This window comes from Mya arenaria, chromosome 10 (assembly GCF_026914265.1).
Source record: "Mya arenaria isolate MELC-2E11 chromosome 10, ASM2691426v1".
In the NCBI taxonomy this organism is placed as follows: domain Eukaryota; kingdom Metazoa; phylum Mollusca; class Bivalvia; order Myida; family Myidae; genus Mya; species Mya arenaria.
The window spans coordinates 49,782,575-49,804,640 of record NC_069131.1 but is presented as its reverse complement, the minus strand read 5'-3'; the positions used below and the strand labels follow the sequence as shown (position 1 = coordinate 49,804,640).

Here is a 22,066-nt window from a genome sequence, read left to right as displayed (position 1 = left end):
GTATGGAGCCTTACATGTCAGTGGGTTTTATTTTTTGGACGTAAAATCCACCATTCGTTGTATTGGTTAGACGTAAAATCCACCGTACTTCAGTAGTCGCCTTTCACCTCAGTGCATTGTAAAAGTAGGACGTAAAACCGACCGTTATACAGTATGTCGCCTTTCATCTCAGTGCATTGTAGAAATGGGACGTAAAACCGACCGTTATACAATATGTCGCCTTTCACCTCAGTGCATTGTAGAAATGGGACGTAAAACAGACCGTTATACAGCAAGTCGCCTTTCACCTCAGTGCATTGTATAAGTGGGACGTTAAACCGACCGTTATATAGTACGCCGCCTTTCACCTCAGTGCATTGTATAAGTGGGACGTTAAACCGACCGTTATACAGTATGTCGCCTTGTATGTCAGTACGTTGTATTGTTTAGACGTAACATCCATCGTTATACAGTATGTCAGTATACATTTCAGTGCGGTGTGATAGGAAATATATAGTAAGGTGCTTGTACCTAAATTAGAAATGTTTAGATGAAATAATACTTTCAGTTGGAAAACATTGACATAGAGGTATCGGAGTCAATGTTCATTCCATATATTAAATATGGAGAATATAACCTAGAACAAACGTATGAACAATACTTCATGTTAGATACATGTACTAAGTTACGAGGTAAGGTACCATTTATCGTGTATTATGAGCATGAATAGAGCACATAGATATGTATGCTTTACGTCATCGGTGTTGGATACATTTATGCAAATAGGTAAATATCATGGGGGCCATTTCAACAAGTCGTAAATTCATATTATTATAGTGTCATAGTTTCATTATTTTGATGCACATTCGAAAGAACTGTATTTTAGCCTGTATGAAAATGAACACAAGGTTTATGAACAAAAAAATATCCATGTTTTGCAATTATTGACTTTGATACACATTTAAGGTTATTGATGGTACGACTAAGATCGTTTATTGAAATGGCCCCCAGAACCTGGTTTCACAAAAAGCTAAGTTACATAACAAACTATACAAATACTTTGCAAGCACCTGCTTGGATTGTTATTATTTCTGTGTACTTATCTTAGGATCCAGCGCGGGAAAAATATTTTTTATCGTTTTATCGACCGAGAGTAATGTGTTCGAAACCATCTTAATGAAGCGCATCGCAAGACCATCGTGTATGTGTTTAGTTCAGTTTTAGATGCCCTTTGAAAAAACAACAACAACGTTTAAATCGATTAAGAAACATGTGTTCCACCAAACATCTTGATGCATTTTTGCGACATGCCGCAAAATACATAAAGTCGCTTTGAAATCGTATCTTTATTAAGTAACAAACACATGGAACCCGTATTAATCCACCAGACGTAATGCACGAAGAAAATCATGTCTACAATCGAAACCCGTTGGCTCTAACTCGTTCAGCTCGATGTCCTCGTTGACTCGAACTGAATGTCCGATTTCGTTTATCTAAAAGTCAGCTTTTCTGCTAGGCTAGAATTTCCCGAAGCTCGAGGTATTTATCGCCTTTCTCTTGGAGCTCGGTCTAACGAGGTTCGACTGTATTCCTAAGAGAGGAAGATGGACGATAATTAACGAAACCTTTGGGCCATCCTAACGGGGCTTGACTGTATTCATAAGAGAGGATGATGGACGATAATTCACGAAACCTTGTGGCCATCCTAACGAGGCTCGACTGTATTCATAAGAGAGGAAGATGGACGATAATTCACGAAACATTTGGGCCATCCTAACGGGGCTCGACTGTATTCATAAGAGAGGAAGATGGACGATATTTCAGGAAACATTGGGGTCATCCTGGCGGGGCTAAACTGTATTCATAAGAGCGGAAGATGGACGATAATTCGCGAAATATTGGGGGCCATAAACGAGCGAACAAGCACATTTAGTAAGATCAATAATGTAAATCATAAATTGAATCCAGACACATGAATGAGGCTCAACATACATATCGAAATATGACAAATGAGCACAGCTTTCTAGACTTTACCGTATCTGGTTTTTCTTGGCCTCTCGGTTGCACAGTTTAGAACTCCTGTATCCAGTGCTTACTTCTTTGCTAAAGAGTATTTGTATTTACATATCTTAAAAACTCATGTGTATTCTTTGTCGGCTGCACGTCATCACTCAGTAAGTTGCTCGTCTGGTATTGCACATATGAGTTGTTGTTTCAAGTAAAAACAAAGTATAACAAAGATTAAGATTGCCCTAATATAACTTAATAAAGTGTTATTTTCAAATACAATCTACCTGTGATATATTCGACAAACGAAACAACGTATTTTAAAATAAATAATAGTTGTTCGGGGAATGATCAGTTTAAATAAGTGAGTGTATGATACGATCGTTGATACGTGTATCCCGTTGTACGTATATATGTACTTTACAAATTCAGTAAGATAGCATTAGTACTTAATTAACATCATTTTTATTTTGATGTTAGTGGATAAAACGAATCAACTTTTAACCATGTTCTGAATCAGTATGTTTAATACATTTGAATAATAAACAGTAAATTATTTAATAGGAATATAAGCAATATAATATCACCCATTCATCCATTCGTATGAAAATGGTGATAATCTTTTCAAACATGACCGCAAGCCAAAAGACTACCAAATCGGTTAATTGAACTGAATCGCTCATTTGTAATGACGCTTGAAATAAATCGTCTATCATTAATACTACCCCTTTTGCATGGCCTTTTTAGGTTCTGGCTTATGGTCATCCTGCCAATACATAAACAACAACTAGTATAACACTGTTCTTTTTCCTTCTTATATTCACTAAAATAAGTTCGTTTTTCTTTCCTCGACCAGGGAGTAGAATTCGTCATCCGACAGCTCATGGATGCGACAAGTGAGTTGTTTCCATTTCTTGTACTTATTTCCGTCTCCATTTTTGTTCACCACTCGAACCAATTTCAATTTGATCACAGGAAACACAATATCTCTGTACGTGCAAAGTGTTCCTAGTTCTTTTTGGCAATCGCTTTGCATACAGAATATTTTCCCGCCATATTCAACATCGTCGGGTTCAATAAAAACAGGTTTACCCCTCTGCAGTCTTATTCGCCCATTTATGTCAATATTGACGACAATGTGAAATGAACCTTTTATTGTGCGTATATCTTCAGATAAACAAATAAATGAACTGCATTTCATACACTGAAATTCGCAAGCATCATCGCTCATATTATCTAGTCTTTCGCGTTGCATTTGGTCTTCCTTGTTCTTCATGGCTTTTTGCATTTCAAGCATTTCTGTTTCCCAATTGTTTTCAGGCTTCTCCAAATACACTTGCAAATCTGGGACAATTTCATTCATTATTTCTTCACATCGTTTGTTTTTTTCTTCTTTATCTAGGATAGGACTTCCTTTCTCGGCAATTACAAAGTATTTGCTATCTTCTGCCCTTGCTCTCCCTTAATGAAAGAATACCATAGATATTTTTTTAGTATTCATGAATATAGTAACTATACTAATTGCTGCTTGGCAATGCTATGTAAACATTATTTTTTCCAAAAAACAGCTTTGCCTTTTTTAGTAAATGGTTTAAAATAAAATCTTACCTCTAGATTGTAAACGAACAATTTCGTTTGTAACATGCATGTATCTTATGACAAGGTTACATTGGGTGATGTCTAATCCCTCCTCTGCGACAGAGGTCGCAATAACAACCCGATGTACACCCTTTTTGAAGAATCCCAAAACATCCTTTTGCCTAACCTTTGTCATACCTTTAACAGATTTACCAAATGTTACAACAGTAATATTACAACATATATCTGTTACAGTTTAAGTTATTATTATTCTCTTTAATTAAGTCTTAGAGTGAAATACAGCATACTAAACACATATTAAAAAACCTAGACAATGAACACACATACAATACGTACAATTTTACATAGAGTACAACTGAATACCTACTCAATGATAGATAGGGAATAGTTTACATATCTTTACCACAAGACCATCTTCACCCGCCTTCTTTAGTTAACGTTAATTTCAATGAGATGATATATCATGTTGTACATTTCACAGCACCGAACAGTTAATTATTAAATAGTGAAGACATCAATTGGTGGCATGCTTTTTCTCAATAAAAATTTGGAGTTAAGTATTGCTTCTTAATCTAGCGGCTCAATATGAATATGATGAGTCAAAGTATTGACAAAATCAAGTTTGCTTAAATACTTGGTAACAGTTTACTGACCACCATCTGAAGACTCATTTCCTTGGCCAACAAACTGCGCAGCGTTCAAGGCACTGATTGGTTCTGTGTTATTTATCCAGTCAACAAGGGCAGCAGCTAACTCTCTTGTTTTAACAAATATTATTCCCCGAGACTCTGTAAACGGTAGAAGGTTTTCTTCCAGGATTTCTTGCAATTTCATCAGCTTAGGGTTTCTATCTTCAAAACCAGACGTCCTTTGTAGCAAATCTGGAAATATATGAATGAATATTCGTGGGTATGTCCCGACCTATATTACTACTATTTTCATATAAAATATGCTGACGATAACTCGAAACAAAAACACAAGCGCTCGTGCACCATTGCCGGTCCCTACTTCACATATCATACAAAAACTCGAGGTCATAATTTCACAAGTGTTAAGGCAAGTAAGAGGTTGGGTTCCCATAAACTAGTAAAAATCCAGTGATGTTATATTTCATTGACAGTTCCAAGGCGGTATCCCCAACTTTTTTTTTATACAGACTTGGATGTATCGTTTTGTAATATTGTTTGTCTCTCTCAGGGTGTGTCGGACCTTTATCTTTTTCCTCTAATCAGGGTTTGACTAGTGAACTTGTTTCTTGAATTGACATTGTATTGTGAGAAGTTGATCGCAATAGCCGCATATTGTACAAACTATACGAGAACAGCAACTATGTTTTCCAACAATTTTGCGTTGCAAACTATGTTGTGTATTTGTGATGTACGATTAATTTAAAAGAGAATATTAACATCAACAACGAAATTTATCATGCATGTCTTATAACAATACGTGATCATGTGTATGTCCTATTTTATAAAAAGCTTTATCCCTTATTCCATAGTGTATGGTTCCTGTTGCGATATTTAGCAAAGGTATACTCGCCATTGTAGGTTCCAAGAAGGAAACTGTCCGCTGAATGGTCAGTCTCTACCTCTCTAACGTCGTCTATAAACTCTGAAAGAATCGCCATTGCTTCGGTTAGTCGTGCATCGTTGTAAACTAGAAGAGCTTTGTTATATACCTAAAAAGAGAAAAACGTACAGTTCAAAAATAACTGTCGGGGATCGCACAATTCATATCGTTAGAGGTAAAAACTCAATCTCCAGTGAAATCCTGTTTTGAGGATCGTTCCAATATGGTAACACCAATACTTATCAATATATGAAATTTGAATCATGCGTAGACTTTGTAGCCTTTTTGTTGTTGTTTTGTTTAATGACGTTATGAGTTCCTTCTTTAGAGTCTGTAACGTGTCTATAAACAGAGTATTCGTTGTATTTTGGCAGCTTGGCGTGTCCATTATGTTTTCAAAGTGTTTTAAAAAAATACTCATTTATAATAATTTACTTGTTTTGTTGATAATTAATAATAATTATAGTATTTAACACTTTAGCGAGTCGATTAATCTGCACATATTAAAGGTTGCTAAACGTTATCTAAACGTGTAATGATACAGGAGAAATGCAAATATTTGTATGACCGAAAAGAGGAGTTCTTGAATATGAAGTCGCACAAAGTGGGAGTTATCGTGAGCTCGTCAGCTATCGACGTTGGTCAGATGTCACAGTTTTATACTTCACGATTGACATTAAAAGAACTAACATAAACACTGCCAGCCAAATGATGCTAAACAAAATCAGTTTGTTGTAACCTAAATTAAAGAATTACCTCAAGATATTTCGAACATGGCTCAAGAACTCGTCTTATGTCATCGGAATCAATCTTTGCAATTGTTTGTACAAATTCAGAACTCCACTGCTGGTATGCGTCTGTTCCAAAGGTCAGTGGGATATTGCAGTCTTGTAATCGCTCTTTGTCTTCAATAGAGGCTCCCATGACAGCTTGAAAAGGAAAATATGATGCACAATTAAATGATTATTATTTAATTACTTCATACATAGTAACACTTCACACATAAGTCGACCAAACTGAAACGTTGTCTATACCCGTCACCGTTTTCAAATTCAGTTTACCTAAAATTAATGTTATAAAAAATAAATATTCATCAACATGATGTAGATGCGCCTTGTTTTGTTTTGATTATTCATAATCGTTTAGCCAATGAAACCATGTTTATACACTTTTAATAACAAATGAACATGGTGAATTTATATACAGTACGTTACTTTACTTTGATCTGTGTTGATGTATTCGCTGATATTCTGTGCAATATCTTCCAGAGCTTTCTTAAAAACATCATTGGCTCGGCTTTCCACGCCGATAAGCGCTAAAAAAATATCGTAAAAAGGTTTTTTTAACACAAACATTAATGTGTTTTGATCTTTATGTTTGTTATGCAAACAGGTTTTCAATATGATTATGAAAAATCGACCTTTGTAAAACATTCGAATTCTTGACCTATGATACCAAATTATGAATAGATTTTAACACACACTTTCCCAATATTTCTCTAGGGGCTTTTTTACTGTATTCCATGCAATGTGAATTTTAAACGCCTACTTATATCAAGGATTTCAATAATGTTTAATGAAAGCGTATTTGAAGGTTTAGGGAGAGGCAGATTATAGTTTGTCGTCTGTTATACTCTACCTTCTTTTGGGGAGCTGACATATTTTCTCAGCTCTGTCTTTGACGCTTCACTTCGAATTGTACACAAAAACTTGGCATCCATATTAGCAACTATTTGTTTCATGTATTTAAGTCCGTAGACTGCTAACGTCTTTCCTCCTACACCAAGGGAAGCGGTCAAACCAACGATCTAAAACATACACACATTTCTAAAATGAACATAACCTTTGCTGCAATAGACAAAGAAAAGAAAAAACTGAACCAGCCCGTTGATTGCTCATCCGGGGCCTGTTTCCTTAAGGCTCCAAAATCATACCTTCAACAATCTTAAATATATATATAAGGAAACACTTCCATTGTTTAATAATATCAAAACTTTGATTTCTGATATTTTAGTAATACTTACTACAGTTTAATTCACACAAATATGTAGCAAATTAACGGTACTAAGATCATTTCAATAATCGACTCAAATCGACTAAATCTTAATTGAAACGGGCATCAGAAAAAAAGGTCAAATATTGAAGCATTCCTGATATGCTTTGAATAAACCGGGTAGTGAAACAAGATGATTGTTCTCTTCCTGGGGGAATGAAGCGATTGCAGTGATCTTGTTAACTCGAGGGAAGAGTGCACAGAATCAGTGTTATGCCAGGGTATTTATTAAATAACTGCCTACAATCATGGTAGCATTGGTTCTTTAAACTACAATGTATGGGTTTATTTAGATGAAATATATGCATGAAGCTACTTGAAAACCAAGACAAATCCAATGTTAACAACTCCAACATTTACTTTACACTAAACGGAATTCAAATAATATGTATGGCAAGTATGTAAAGCATATTCCATTTAGATTAAGACCATACTTCTAATTTTATTTCTTATACGACTAAAACGACTGAATTTGCACCAGCATATTGCTAACAATTACTCTTTGATTATGATTCAAACAGGTAATGCGGTGGATATCTAGATGATACTAACTAATATTTATGCTCTATACTGTTGCAATTTTAAGAGTTGCTAAGGCTAAAAGCACCTGTTCTGAGTCCTCTTTTACAATTGTTAAATATTTTTCATATTTGAATTTAATGATTCAGGATAAGCCAGCTGGTTGCTCTGGTTGCACGGCAGTTATGTAATACTGCCGGCAGTGGGCACAGCCGACAGAGATTGGTTATGTAATTCTTCCGACAGAGGTAGCTACGAAACTTGTAGGTACAGCAAATACATAATACTGCCGACAGAGGGCATTGCGGGCGGAGATCAGTTTAATAACACTGCCGACACGCAGTTATACAGTACTGCCATCTTGCATTGGTGTATAGAAGGGGAACGTTAGGGAAGAGAAGAATGGTTGCTATACATCTAAGTTGTTGGGGATTGTCATGATAATGCTATTTAGTTTAAGACATGTTGATTCGTGAATATGCTTTGGGTCTTTTAACTATTAATGAATAAATGGTAATAGAGGAAAATACGATGATGTTCATTGCTTCATGTTTGTGAAGCTCTCTAGATAAAAGGTTAGTGGATTATCTAACGAAATATTGGTGGCAGTGAGCTATTCGACCGAACAAGGAATCCTTAAATGGGTCTTTGCTTCAAGATTAGCCCTTGTCGTAGCAGGGGCGGATTTGGAAAGAATGCCATCTGCTTTATACACAGATATAGTCGACAGTTATTTCCTTCGGCATATATTAATTTCGTAATGAAACTGAAATAAGTAATTAAGGAAATGCAATACTAACAGGGAGCACAGCTAAACAAAGAAAGCTGCTGTTTGACTATTCAAAATAAATAGTTGGGTTTTACGGACATTAGCACCATGACATACCACGTGAAATTGACGTCATAAGCAAACAAAATGTATTCCAATGTTTTGGGCATTTTCGGCCGGATAAAGGTCTTTCGAAAGATTTATATTTTCGTTCTAGGTTTGTCTCAAAATAAAATGTAGCGCGTGATAACATCATTGATTTTATGTTTTGCACAGACTTTTAAGAAGAATCTTGTGATTTTAATATTAAAAGTGACAAACATCACAAGTATTAACAAGAGACGAATGCAAAGAAAATATCACCTGTGGAAGATCCGACCCGCTGAGATCGCATTTTATTTTCAAGTCCAGATATTTGCTCATGAGTTCATTGTACATGTGTTGTTTCTTTGAATGGTGGCACTCATCAAATACTATCAGGCTGAACTCTTGCAAACTTTCTATTTTACCAGCTTTTAAAGCGTTGACCAGAATCTGTGCTGTGACAACGAATATGTCCCGCCTACAAAAAACTCATAATGTCAAGTTTTAAAAGAGTTTAACATAAGTGACAATGTCCATAATAATTCACTATGATTCTTCTTGAATCAGAAAATAATGGCAACGTTGGACATACTTATCTAAATAATCCCATATATATTGACTCTTCGAGCGCTGTGTGTTTCCGGTAAATACTTTTGTTCGTTTCCAACGCAACAGTTTTTCACAGACCTGACCCTGCTGCAAAGCTAAGGCCTCATTTTCAACCAGAAACAGGACTCTCGGCGTTCTAGTGTTGAAATTCTGGAAGTGCATCTGAAATGTAATACTGATTAGCAGAAAATTTAAGGAACATTCAATTATGAATATTTTAACGTCTTATACGACAAAACATGATGCCGTCCATCACGTAATTCATTTCTATATATTGAAATTCAAAGAAGAAAGGATTAATAATCTAAAATCTTTGTTCAAGCTTTTAATATTGCTAAAAAAATAAATTTGATAGAAACGTTGTCGATTGAATATATACAAGCGTTATAGGTCCCTCGTATAACAGAAAACCTATCAGTTATGTGATAACTGAAGAAAGCATCTTGTATAGAAACGTTAATGCGGAAATTTGCCATCTATGTTGAGGTACTCCTCTGTATCCTAGCAATATTGGTATGGTTAATTTTCGGGTAAATATTATTTATTTACCGAGCGCCCCCGGATCGTCTAATGCAATTTCTTATCATAAACAGTTACATTTCCGCTAGTATGTACTATTATACATATAAGTTTTAAATATACTATTAAACCTTTCTCTTCGTCATTATTCATTACCTCAACAATTTTGCAGGCTACCTGTGTTTTGCCTGCGTTGGTCGGCGCCATGATTATAACATTGTGTCCATCACATGCTTTTTCGGCAAGCTCTTTCTGGTATCCGCGTACTGATATCGCATCTTTTTCGAAAAAAAAAAAAAAATAATCAGTAAAATCAGTACTGATATCGCATCTTTTTCGAAAATAATAATAATTTAATCAGTAAAATCAGAAGATTTTTTTCTTATATGACAACGTCTTAACGTCAAATACGTAGTAGTAAATTCAGTGTTAATCAAACTTTAGTTAGACGTAGTCTACCGTGGTGATACATATCATGCCATGCGTTACAACGTGTCAAACTTTGGGAATGTTGAAGCGGATTTAACAACAAAAATAAAGACATTCGTTTTCCAGAAGCATCGTTTAACGTGAATTGCTTGTTGACAGAACTGTCCGTTCGATGTTTTCAATAATTAAGATTAGGAGTATGTAAATACAATACCGTTTAGTGCAAGGGAAATTTTAGGAATGTTGACATCATTTTTGTGCTTGAATTCAAGTAACTTCCCTGTAAACGTTTCATCTATTCCAAAATCCTCTTTGGTAACTGTTTGAAGGACCAATGTTATCGTCTCGGACAAGTCTGGAGGCAGTTCCTTTACAAACCTCCTGGCATAATCCTGAAACTCTTCACTGGTATCATTCGTGACGATAAGCATACCACGTCCAAGTATAGTAAACGTATCCTTTAAATTCCGAAAGTTATGTACACCATACGCTTGCATGGTCGTTAATGCCATCACTGTGGGAACAAATCCAAATGAATCTTCAAGTCCGGCAGCTATAGAACGTGCAAGGGCTTCATCGGCTGAGCAGTGAAATATGAGCAGTGGAGACATATGACCTGAAAGAAAAAAAAATATATGAACCATTTCATAAAAAACCTGTACTGTTTGCTATGCCTTAAATCGAATTTAAGATACATAAATTGTTCAGGACATTATTTTGGTATTGCAAGCAGCAAATTGTCGGACTGTTCGTACGGGATTTCTTTTAAGAAAATTCATCAAATAGATATATTAAATTTCGTTCCATTTTGTTGTATTATCAATGTTTTCTACTGTGTCATGTATGTTTGTAACCATTGGCATAGTATATTGTAACTACCTTACATTCTTTGTTGACAAAGTTGTTGTTTTTTCCCAGTGTTCACTCTATCAATGTTTCAACATCTAACAAGGCTCGAATACTTTTCGAATAGGATATAAATATGAGGTTACTACCAGTAGTATTTTTACCGCCAAAGTCTACAAGGCGAATACATATTTTGGTTTGGCTAACACTAATATGTTGGGAGTTTTACGCCCGATAGCATCGTGGTTGAGTGTCCGCTTCAGGTGCAGAAGGTTGTGTGTTCTATTCTCGGCTGCGTTATTCCAAAATACGTTAACATTCCGTACTAGTAGCACCGTTATCTTGCAATTGGCGTTATAAGTGTAGTACCGATTAATGTGTAACAGTACTGAGTATGTATATGAAAAGCTACAGAAACAACTTCAGAAGCCAAAAGTTTAAACATAAACCCTGTTTTATGGCGGAGGGTAAACGCCAAAGACATAGAACACTAAAACAAAAATCGCAAACATGAAACACGGAACAACAGTACAAAATCCACAAACAACACAGTGCATATATACTATATAAAACTATATGTGTTTATCAAGGATTGTTAGGTACCGCCTTGGAACGGTCAGTAAAATAAATTAACTAACATAATTTTCGAATACAGACACTCATGTTTGTCTATCAAGTTATATAAACGTTAGGGAGCAGATTTGAAAGCGTTACGGAATGGACAAGGACAACGACGAAGACGACGATGCCGAAATATATGGTGTCTATGTGTCTACCATGCTAGACAGGCGACATAAAACATGGGGTAATGTCGCCTTAACGTTGTTATCTCTGTATAACGCTATATGGAAATAATAGTTGTTTTTTAAACAAAATGCATGATTGATGAAATAGTAACTTGTTAATGTATTGCTGAATATAAAAAGAAAAGGCAAAAGCTGTGTCGGGCAAACCAACGAAGTATTTTTTTTAGTTAGGTGGAATAAAGTTTTGTTATGTTGTTACCTTTAAAAGGCTCTGATGCTGTCGACATGTTGGTGTGGGTATCGTGTCCGACACATCCTTCAACAACATTTGCTTGCTGATGTATGTCAGAAGTAGATGTGTTGTGCTCAATATGACCACGTTCATTGAGCTCATAGTCTACATTGAAAAAATATAAACACGAGATATTTTGTTTTTCTCAATATTACTCGTACTTATACTATACCTGTATAAGAATTTGTACAAACGTGTTGGTCTAGTAGTAAAAATTATTTAGAGAAACCTGCACACTATGTCAATAGGTGGATTCGATTGTATGGACAAATTCTTCGCAATATAGCAATATGCCTTATTGCATGTTCAAATTCAATATTTGTCCTCATTAACATATAAGATCCTTTGGCGTATCACTTTAAATAAAACTCATTATATTATAGGCTTAATTTAATGTATGTACACTATATCCCTACCTGTGGTAGCGTATAGTGCGATGATCTCTTCGTCCACGCTATTGGACATACCAGGGCTTACGTTGGACAACGGCAGTTTATCAGGTGTGATATCGATCCGTCTTTTCTTTGCTAAAATATACAGCCAATATTTTAAGTATTCCTGTATATAAGTAGAATAGGTGTAAACTGTGTTAGGCAAAACGAAGTTGTTATATTCATTAAGTTAAGTGGAATTATGTTTTGTTATGTTATTACCTTGCAAAGGCCCTGATTCACCTTTCATAGGCACAGATGCTGGCGACTTGTTTGTGTTGTTATCGTGTCCTGAACAGTCTTTCATAATATCCGCGTGCTGATGTATGTCAGAAGTAGGAGTGTTCTGTTCAATATCACCAAGTTCATAGTCTTGGTAGACAAATGGAAAACGCAATAGTCATTACTTCTTAGTGTTTTCTCATACTTTATCTAAATATAACCATGTGCAAAATGGATGTCCTTATGGTACAAATGATTAAGAGAAACTTGCAGAATTTGTGAATTGGTAGAATCGACTGTATGATCTAAGATTTCACAACATAGCAATATGCCTAATATGACTTATTTGAATAAGTTCTGCAACATATATGGTACTTTATTAATTTAGCGTATCATTTTTGATGATTGTTTTATATAAAAACCTTACTTTAAGTAAGTACACTATTTGCCTACCTGTGGTAGCTGTTAGTGTGATGATCTCTCCGTCAACGGAGGAACTTTCAGGGCTTACGTTAGGCGCAGGTAGCTTGTCATTTGTGATATCGATCCGCCTTTTCTTTGCTTTAATATTATGGCAACAATTAGTCGTACCATTTTGCATAGTTTGTTTTACAAAGAGAAATGTACACATTTATTTAATCAAAACACACGTTTAAAAGAATAATCTATAAGAATGATTAGAAAATCCAACAAACCTTTAGGTTCGTCCTCTCCGTTTATCTTTGTGACGCCCATTATAGCAACTTCTGGTTCTTGTTCAGGGGTGTCTTCCGAGAAGCCTGATTCACAAGAAATGTGGCTAGTCAGAATACTTTCACCTGCAATAAATATACTAAAACGTATAATGGTGGTATTGTTTTTGCCATTTGCATTTCGTTCTGAAAAAAAAATCGAAAAAATCGAATGAACGGTGTGCATTTATATATAACATACAGAGGGAAGTTAATTTGTAGCCTAACATTCAATAGGAGTATTCCTGTATTTAGGCTATCGAGTTAGTAATCTATGTAAAGTATGTTTTGCTACTTAAATAATATATACTCATCAAGCATACTAGAGATGGCATTCATCAGTATAATGCAGTAATTAGTAAGATATGTTCTCGTTATGTTTTGTCGTCATTAATTAGGTTAACACAAGTCAACAAATGTCTTAAGATAATTGTCAAGGCATGCTGGAAGTGAGAACGCTTGTAGAAAACACTGGCTAGTTGAAACATAAAGGTAAAGGTAAAACAAAATACCGTCATCAAATATGTAGCGATAGACACACGTTTAATTGGCCCGGACATTTTCAATTCGTGTATAAAATGGAGCCACTTGTAACAATGCTCAAATGCCATTATCAGATCAATGGGGATATATCGCATTTATGATTATTTGAACATTAACAAACACGCTTCAATTTGCTACAAAAATCAATGAATTTAATCTCGAATTTATGTAATTATTTTCAAGTACTTATATGTAGATCTTAATGTCTGCTTCATGTTTATTCAGAGATATAAATAAAATATTATCATGTTTTGAAGCTGTTGTTACCGAAATATGTGAGGGAATCCCTTTAACAAGGTATATTGCCTTTATGAAAAAGCGAAGTATATAAACAATTGCTTTACCATCATTTTTCTTCTTTGGATCTTCATTATGTGGACTTGGCATGTCAGTGTTGTATGCTTCTGGTCCTGATTGTATCTCGGTACCCACACCGGAGTCAGTAGACAAAGTTTTTGAAATCCCTGATCAATTCATATATTTTATGCTTATAAGTCACGAATAAGTTAAGAGTGAAATGGAAGACGTTTTTTATGGGTGTTTTTTCGATTTGTTTCAGCTTATTTGATCACAATTTCCAATAATGTTAGTCTAAATGCAAAAGAGTTTTAATGATTAAAGTAGGTTTTAAGATAGTGATTGGAAGACTTACCTATTTTGTCGAATGTGGTACAGTATTTGCCAACTATTGTGTTAATTTCATCGATGTTTAATTTGTTTTCGAATATATTAGCAAAAGGCAGATCAGTGGCTATGCTTTGTTTTTTACACCTGGGTATCAAAGCACTCATGTTTTGTTTCAATTCTTGGTCCTGCAAATAGTCTGAAATTTCCAATGATAAATACTTCAAACGTACAAACATCGCATTAAAGTCAACGTTGCTCAACTTTTGTTTCTGATTCAATTCATTGTAAATTTCTGTACATCTTTTCAAAATATCCTTTGGCTCGGCATCTTTTTTGATGTATATGCAGACCATAACAAGGACATTTTCAAGATCCAAACCATCAATGTTGGTCATTGTGTTCTCATTTGGAAGGTCAAATGTGTGACCTTGCCCTAGAGGTGATCCACGTCGAAGATTGAAGTATTCATTCAAGCATCTTTTTACATCATTATCAGCAATGAACTTACTGAACGGAAGCAGGTATGATCTACCATCTGAAGTCACTATACGGGGACCTTGTCTTAAAAGTTGTCTTAGAGCCCTTAACAAACATGTCTCCGTAAGGAGTTGTATTCTATGGAAATTATTCTCTTCTTGAGAGAGCTCTTCCATATTTAGTGTTTACAGCATTGGTCTGAAATAAAAGATGCTAATAAGAAAGGACATTCTCATTTTACAACACTCTTCAAATAAGAATAAGTCAAGAACCACATAAAGACAATCTATATATTGCTTTGCATTTGAAACACATACCCGACTTTAAATAAAGATTCTTGAAAGAGTTTGTTACACTTAAAGTAAATCGACACGTACAAGGTTCTTAAGAGCATTTAAAACAATTTGAATAAATGGAAATTATACTAAGCTCATCAAGAAGTCAAATATTACAAGTCTCATCAAAATAATGAATCAGTTATCTAGAACTAGTGTGTTCGCAATAGGATTTCAAGCAATTATTGAAAAGAAAAGATTGATAGTTTGGAATTATTTTGAAAACAGTTTCGACTGTAAAGCATCCCTCTGATCCCCTGATTTGTTAGTTTATAGTGATCTTGATTTAAAAGAATAATGTTCCTGCAATGCCCGACTTGACTGCAGTATACGAAACGTTTGAGCAGAGCCTTGTTTGGACTTAAGTGTTTGGCAATCGATTATCATGTATTTAAAAATACAAATAATTCGCTCCTTTTATTTTTCCAGTTAGGGGTTATTCTGTAAATCCTTATTTTTAAATTCCGATTAAAAGCAAATACCAACATGAAATCATTAGAGCATGTAGAAGCAGGGAAGTGTCACCAAGAACGAAATGATATATTTCGTACATAAGAGAAAGCTTTTAAAGTATAACTCTACATTAAAATGTCTCTCCGAAGTACACACTCGCTCCTAGTTACAAATCCGAATTCGCTCATATGTATGAATTTGCGCCTATGTACGAACTCTCTCCTAGGTATGAACTCGCTCCTAGGTACGCACTCGCTCTTGAGTACGTACTCGCTCCTACGATGCATAAGGAAACTACCATATTGTTTTAAAGTACCACAATATTTACCTTAATTCATGATACATTTGGTTTAAATAGTTTTTGTAATACATTTACAAGTAAAAGAATGAGGAGAAAGCTATAGTCTTATTTGGAACCCCTTTCCTTATGCTCCATTTATTCGTACAAGAATGATGATAAATGGACCTTCACACACATTGTCCGCTTAACGCATACATTGATTTTCTCTCAGTTTGAAATAGAAGATCGTGCGTTATAGCTCAATGACATTTGTAAACATTTGTAAGAGATAAAACACAGAAACAAATAGTGTAAAGTACAGTTGCTGTATTTACAATAAGACAAATTGTACATCTTTATATGAATATAATTTATTTCCGTTTCAAAATTGTCATCTGCTAGAGTTGTTTATAAACAAACTGTATTCTTTATGTGACGCATTTTAAGCTTGATTATCATGTATTTATGCAGCTCTAACACAGATATACATGTGATATATTGTTAACATGGATGTTCTTCTAGTATCTTTTTTATTATATGTACTCGATAATTGATAGAAGTGTAATAATAATCATAATTTCCTGTCAAAAGGATGTGTTTGAAATCGAAACAAGAAGTGAACGTCCTACCTGTCATTCCGGAAGTCATAAATAGAAAGTCCATTCAGTCTACACAAACATCTTTAACATATGGCCATTTCAGAACAGTTCCACGTGAATAATGTCGTCCATATTCTTAAATTTCCAACTTAAGCATGCAAATGGATCGGACACACTAAATATACTTTCAATTCATATACTTGCAAAGCGACGTGGTAACATAAAACGTTCGCACACTTATCAATAAGAACGTGCACTAGGTGAGCACATGGAGTAGTGTGCATGTTTAAATAATATTCATCGATTGCAAAGCCGCGAGCGGTTCCAGAAATTTGCGTTAGAGGGGGCGCAACCTTTGAACATGCGCCCCTTCCAACAGAAACGAAACTACATTGTATAAACTGTTTGCATGTGGAATCAGGGTAACTCCCTCGAGGAAACTTCAGAAACTTGTCGGAAATGGTGCATTATGAACGTATTTTATTACTTTTTTCATCCATATTAATATATAAAGTAAACTTCGACGATTTTATAGGGGGTGCGCGCCGGGTACGCCCCCTCTAAATCCGCTAGTAAAAGCGGTATCTTCGTACGTGTGGCCAATGTATTATCACTGATTATTGAATGAAAATGTCGGAATGTTTTCTATGATATCAAATGTATAATGCTTAATGTTGATCATTGAGCAAAGAAAGTGATCGCTTATATAACGTGCTATCAAAAGTTTGAAGTAGGTGTTTATTAATAGTTTGGTTCGATCTAGTCGCAACTCTGAAACATGCAGCAAAACTGTCGAGTTGATGGATGACAGGAGCTGATTTAACAACTATAGCGCTATTAAATGGGCCACATTCCAACACAACAATAGCATAGACCAGAACCAAAACTCTTGCAGCTTCAGTTATCTTAACTATATTTGTTTTATATTTTATTATTCATGACAATAAATTGATTGCGGAGAACTGGAAGCTGAACGTTCGTCTGCAGCACAGAGCAAACACGGCGAATGGTCTGTCAGATTTCTTCTTGTTTAAAGATCTTTTGGTAGTTTTGAGTTGTTTAAGCCGGAATTGAGTGCATAAATTTTAATTGTAAAAATATTGTCTTAGGCAAGAAATTATGATAGATACATTTCAGAGTTTAAACAAGTCGCCTTTACGTAAATATCTTACCTGAAAAGTGTTGTTTTTCCGTTTCGAAATGGGAAAAAATGAGGAGTCGACAGCCATCATTGGTCTCATTGTTACTAAATTTAACTCCACGTGTCTCCAAGACGCATTCGGAGCTCCTCGGCCATTTGTTATCGAAAACAACATCGGATGTATATGGACGGTTTACATACTCAGAAATCGGTATGTTTAAGTCCGCTGCAAGTAAATCGCATAGTAATTTAATTTAGGAGTTTTTAAATCTTTATGACTTAACTCTTGGGAATCTTAATTTTCATTGCAATAATACACTTCATTGGCAATCATTGAAACTTAGATCAATAGATACAAGCTATAACACAACATTTAATGAATGATATAATTAAAAAATACGAACTACTTCTACTGATGTACCGGCATACATCCGAGGTTGTTATTGATTTGATAAAAATGGAAGGAAATCCGAATGGCCAAGACGATGACGTATTCATACGCGTGGGAAGGCTGAATACTACTTGGAATTATCGAGTGATGAATTGCGGTTCTTGGATAATAGCTAAATTAAAATGATCTCTTATATTTTATAGTTGTAATTTTAAGTATTGAATATTATTTTTCTGCGTTTGATGTATGATGTGTCAGAAAAAATACAAGCAATTTACACAAAAACACCTTCGGTGATAATGCACATTAGGTGTAATTTTTCCGACAGTTCATACATCAATGAAACTCAGAAAAATAATGTTCAATTCTTAAATGACGTAGATACAGTGTGTGTGTATACCACGTGATAAATTGCGTCATATATGCTACGTCAGAAGGCAACATTTTGTTTAAAATGAAGACTTAAATCAAAGATATTTTTTTCATTTACTTCACCATTTTAAATAAAACAAACGGCAGTCTATGCCGCTTGAAGAGCCCCGCCTTCGTTGTATTACCGAAGTTTGATACGGTGATAAGTTTTATCAAACACTTAGACAAACTTGTTTCAAAAGTTATGATTTGAAAGTGCTCCGTCAGACGGCCGTATAGTGAAAAGGTTTGTCGACGTATTTAAAGAATATAAACGCCCAATCAAACTCTGGTAAAAGACAAAAGGCGGAGCTCTGTAAGCGGCGTAGAGTGCGCTAAGTTTCATTTAAAATGGTGAAGAAATAGTGAAGTTATCTTTGTTTACAGTCTTCATTCGAAGCAAAATATTGCCTTCCGACGTAACACATATGACGCAATTTATCACATGGTATACACATACTGAGATAAGACAGGTGACGTCGTTGAATAAAACGCTGTTCAAACAGCCGCAATTATGATACGTTCTATTTTCTTACAGTAATTATTTTTCAGACTTTTAGTTGGACTATCGCAGATAAATATTGTGGTTCATCTCTGTATGAAAACCTTTGGTTAGTTTACGGATTATCCTGAAGTTCTTCGGACTTCACTACACATGCACTGTCCAGATGTTCCCATACACCGATGATCTGCAATACATGTAACAAATGGCAACACATTTCAATCCATTTAATATTCTCAACGTTGTTTCAATTGTTATACTTGCCAAAGATCAGTGCAAAGAAGTACACTTGTAGGTAGAAAAAACAACGATTACGTGGCTATTGGATCATTTTAATTTACGACAAAGATCGACTTCGCTCTCTGTTGTAACGGGAGCCAGTGGCATTCAGTGTGTGTATACCACGTGATAAATTGCGTCATATGTGTTACGTCGGAAGGCAATATTTTACTTCGAATGAAGACTGTAAACAAAGATAACTTCACTATTTCTTCACCATTTTAAATGAAACTTAAAAAACAAGTGAAATGTTCTTTAACAAATATGAAATATAAACATAAATATAACAAAAAGACATACAAATATACCATATAATACTATGTATTTTGTTTTAGGAACTTACTTCAAAATTGATTATATTACTATAAACACACAACGAACAAGGTATGTTTGGTTATATGACCGTCGTGTTATGTGTTATGGCAATCATTTTAAGTATATATTTGCATTGTATTTTTCCCATCAAATATACCCTATGAAATAAGATAATCTGAAGAATTCAAAAGTTTTATGAATTAAGCATGGCAAGTCATGTTACTCAATCATTTTTACATTTTTTCAGTACAGCTGTGAAAGGATTTTCGGCCAATATGAACTTCGTGATATATGTCTATATGTACACATACTTCAATTATTTTAATGACAAATACTAATTTAACTAACTTACAGGTTTGAAAAATTGACATTTAAACATATGTAATATAATAAAAGAGCTTCAGTGCAGGTTTCCCGGTTTTGTTGATAATTTCAGGGGGTGTCCGAGATCTACTTCTGTCGAACTGAATTTTGACCTCTTTTAAGTATCTCATTCGAAGCCAACGAAAATGGACTTAAGTTGTTGAATTCCTCACGAGATTGCATTATTTCAAAAGAAGAAGAGCTGAAGTTTATTACAATCATTAAATTGTCATATATCTTTAAAAAATAAGGATACTATATCGATAAAACCTTAAAAAGTGTCCGAGAACTACTCGCCTACTTGCGTCATATATGCTACGTCGGAAGGCATAATCTTGCTTAAAATGAAGACTTAAAACAAAGATAACTTTTCTTTTACTACACCATTTTAAATGAAACAACGGGCAGTCTATGCCCCGCCTTCGTTCTTTTACCAGAGTTTGATTAGGTGATTAGTTTCATCAAACACTTAAAAAGGGTTTGTCGAAAAGACTTCGCTCTTTGTTGTTACGGGAGCCAGTGGCATTGGGACCTGGATAAGACAAGCGGCGACTCGATGATGTTCCACAAATAGGCCGATACACTCACGCCATTTCCCATTGAATACAATCTCGCATGTTCGTGTACGGTTTACAATTTCAGAAATCTTTATATTTAGCTACGCTGCAAGTAGAGCGCGTAGTAATTTCAATTTAGTAATTAAACACAATTACTTTAGTCCAGGGAACCTTAATTATTTATGCAACTTCACTGGCAGTCAATTTAAACAAAAAACAAAATGAACGTTTAAACACTACAACTAGTTAATACTATTATTCATTTTTTTTTTCAGACTATTTCTACAAATCTACCGACATGCATCCGAGGTTGAATTTGTTGGAAAATGGCCGAGGTGTTCCGAATGCCGTTACACTTTGTATCAGTGGGTCAAACTGAACTGTTCTTTCTACAACTGCTGCATGCAGTAAGAAGTTAATGTTTCATTATTCATTTTTTTTGTTATGCATGTGAAAGTGTAAGTATTGATTTAAAATACGAGTACAACTTCCGAACCATCTTGACCAGCGTTATAACACAATATTAATACAATATTCTTTTGGACGCAAATGTCTTTTTAACAAGCAAATTTGATCAATATAGAAATAGAAATCACACAAATAAGTGTCATTGATATTATATATGTTTAATATTTAAAAATAACAATAATTAATGGAAACCATGATGACACTTTCATAAAGTAAGTATGTCAATATATATATATATATATATATATATATATATATATATATATATATATATATATATATATATATATATATATATATATATATGAAAATCATCAATGCGAAGCTTTGTTATGACCTCGTCCCTGAATTCCCGTTGACCACTCGTCCCTGTACCAGCGCGATGAAATAAGTGTATATAGTTAATATATAACTGAAACCCAGCTTTACTCGCTCACGGCATAGATGTATTCGGCTTGTTAGAGTAGATCACTGCGTATGAGATAGAACTTGTATATCAGCTTGCAAGCATTGACATGGCGAATACCGATTGGTTGATCTTAGGCCACATTGCCTGTCCCGAGCGCTTGTGTATATTTGTATATGGCTTGTTCGGGCGAGGTTATGGTTGATTCCAACCGCGGACATACTGTTCACATACCATATTTTAGCAATGTATTTGTTCTTTAGCAATGACAAATTGGTATTAATTTGTCTGTTCATCCAAAAAATAACTTGAATAAAACATACTTTGTAAAATTGAGTTCTTTTTGGATAAACGCATATTGTTAGGCTTAAATTTCAAAGCTACGCCCAAACAGGTCAAGCTGCACAAAATTAATCATTATAAAACCAGTTTACCTATAAATCTCGATTAAAATCACGAAATGCTCGGGGTTTTCTTGTATATATGAACAACCGCCACGTAGAGTATCAGCCATAT

The 22,066-nt window shown here is 34.7% G+C and overlaps 1 protein-coding gene across 1 annotated transcript; it reads right to left on the bottom strand.

Moving 5' to 3' along the window:
• Positions 1-2,491: 2,491 nt before the first annotated feature.
• Positions 2,492-16,966, bottom strand: LOC128205838 (antiviral innate immune response receptor RIG-I-like). The gene is made up of 19 exons (XM_052907844.1): positions 16,748-16,966; positions 14,599-15,248; positions 14,291-14,410; positions 13,368-13,490; positions 13,126-13,233; positions 12,673-12,822; positions 12,436-12,546; positions 11,987-12,124; positions 10,350-10,751; positions 9,863-9,984; positions 9,171-9,349; positions 8,858-9,056; positions 6,793-6,961; positions 6,374-6,469; positions 5,911-6,083; positions 5,125-5,263; positions 4,239-4,466; positions 3,595-3,762; positions 2,492-3,447 (listed from the first exon to the last, which is right to left on the bottom strand). Exons 2-19 carry the CDS (start codon positions 15,224-15,226, stop codon positions 2,810-2,812), a joined length of 3,891 nt encoding a protein of 1,296 aa, XP_052763804.1. The 5' UTR covers positions 15,227-15,248; positions 16,748-16,966; the 3' UTR covers positions 2,492-2,809.
• Positions 16,967-22,066: the final 5,100 nt, after the last annotated feature.

Excerpts from the sequence above, each read along its gene's own strand:
- LOC128205838 (XM_052907844.1), bottom strand. The coding sequence starts at position 15,226 with ATGGAAGAGCTCTCTCAAGAAGAGAATAATTTCCATAGAATACAACTC. Across the intron at positions 13,234-13,367 it reads CGGAGAGGACGAACCTAAAG|CAAAGAAAAGGCGGATCGAT; the intron begins GTTTGTTGGATT and ends ATAATATTAAAG. Across the intron at positions 4,467-5,124 it reads CCTTCTTGGAACCTACAATG|ATTTGCTACAAAGGACGTCT; the intron begins GCGAGTATACCT and ends ATATATTTCCAG.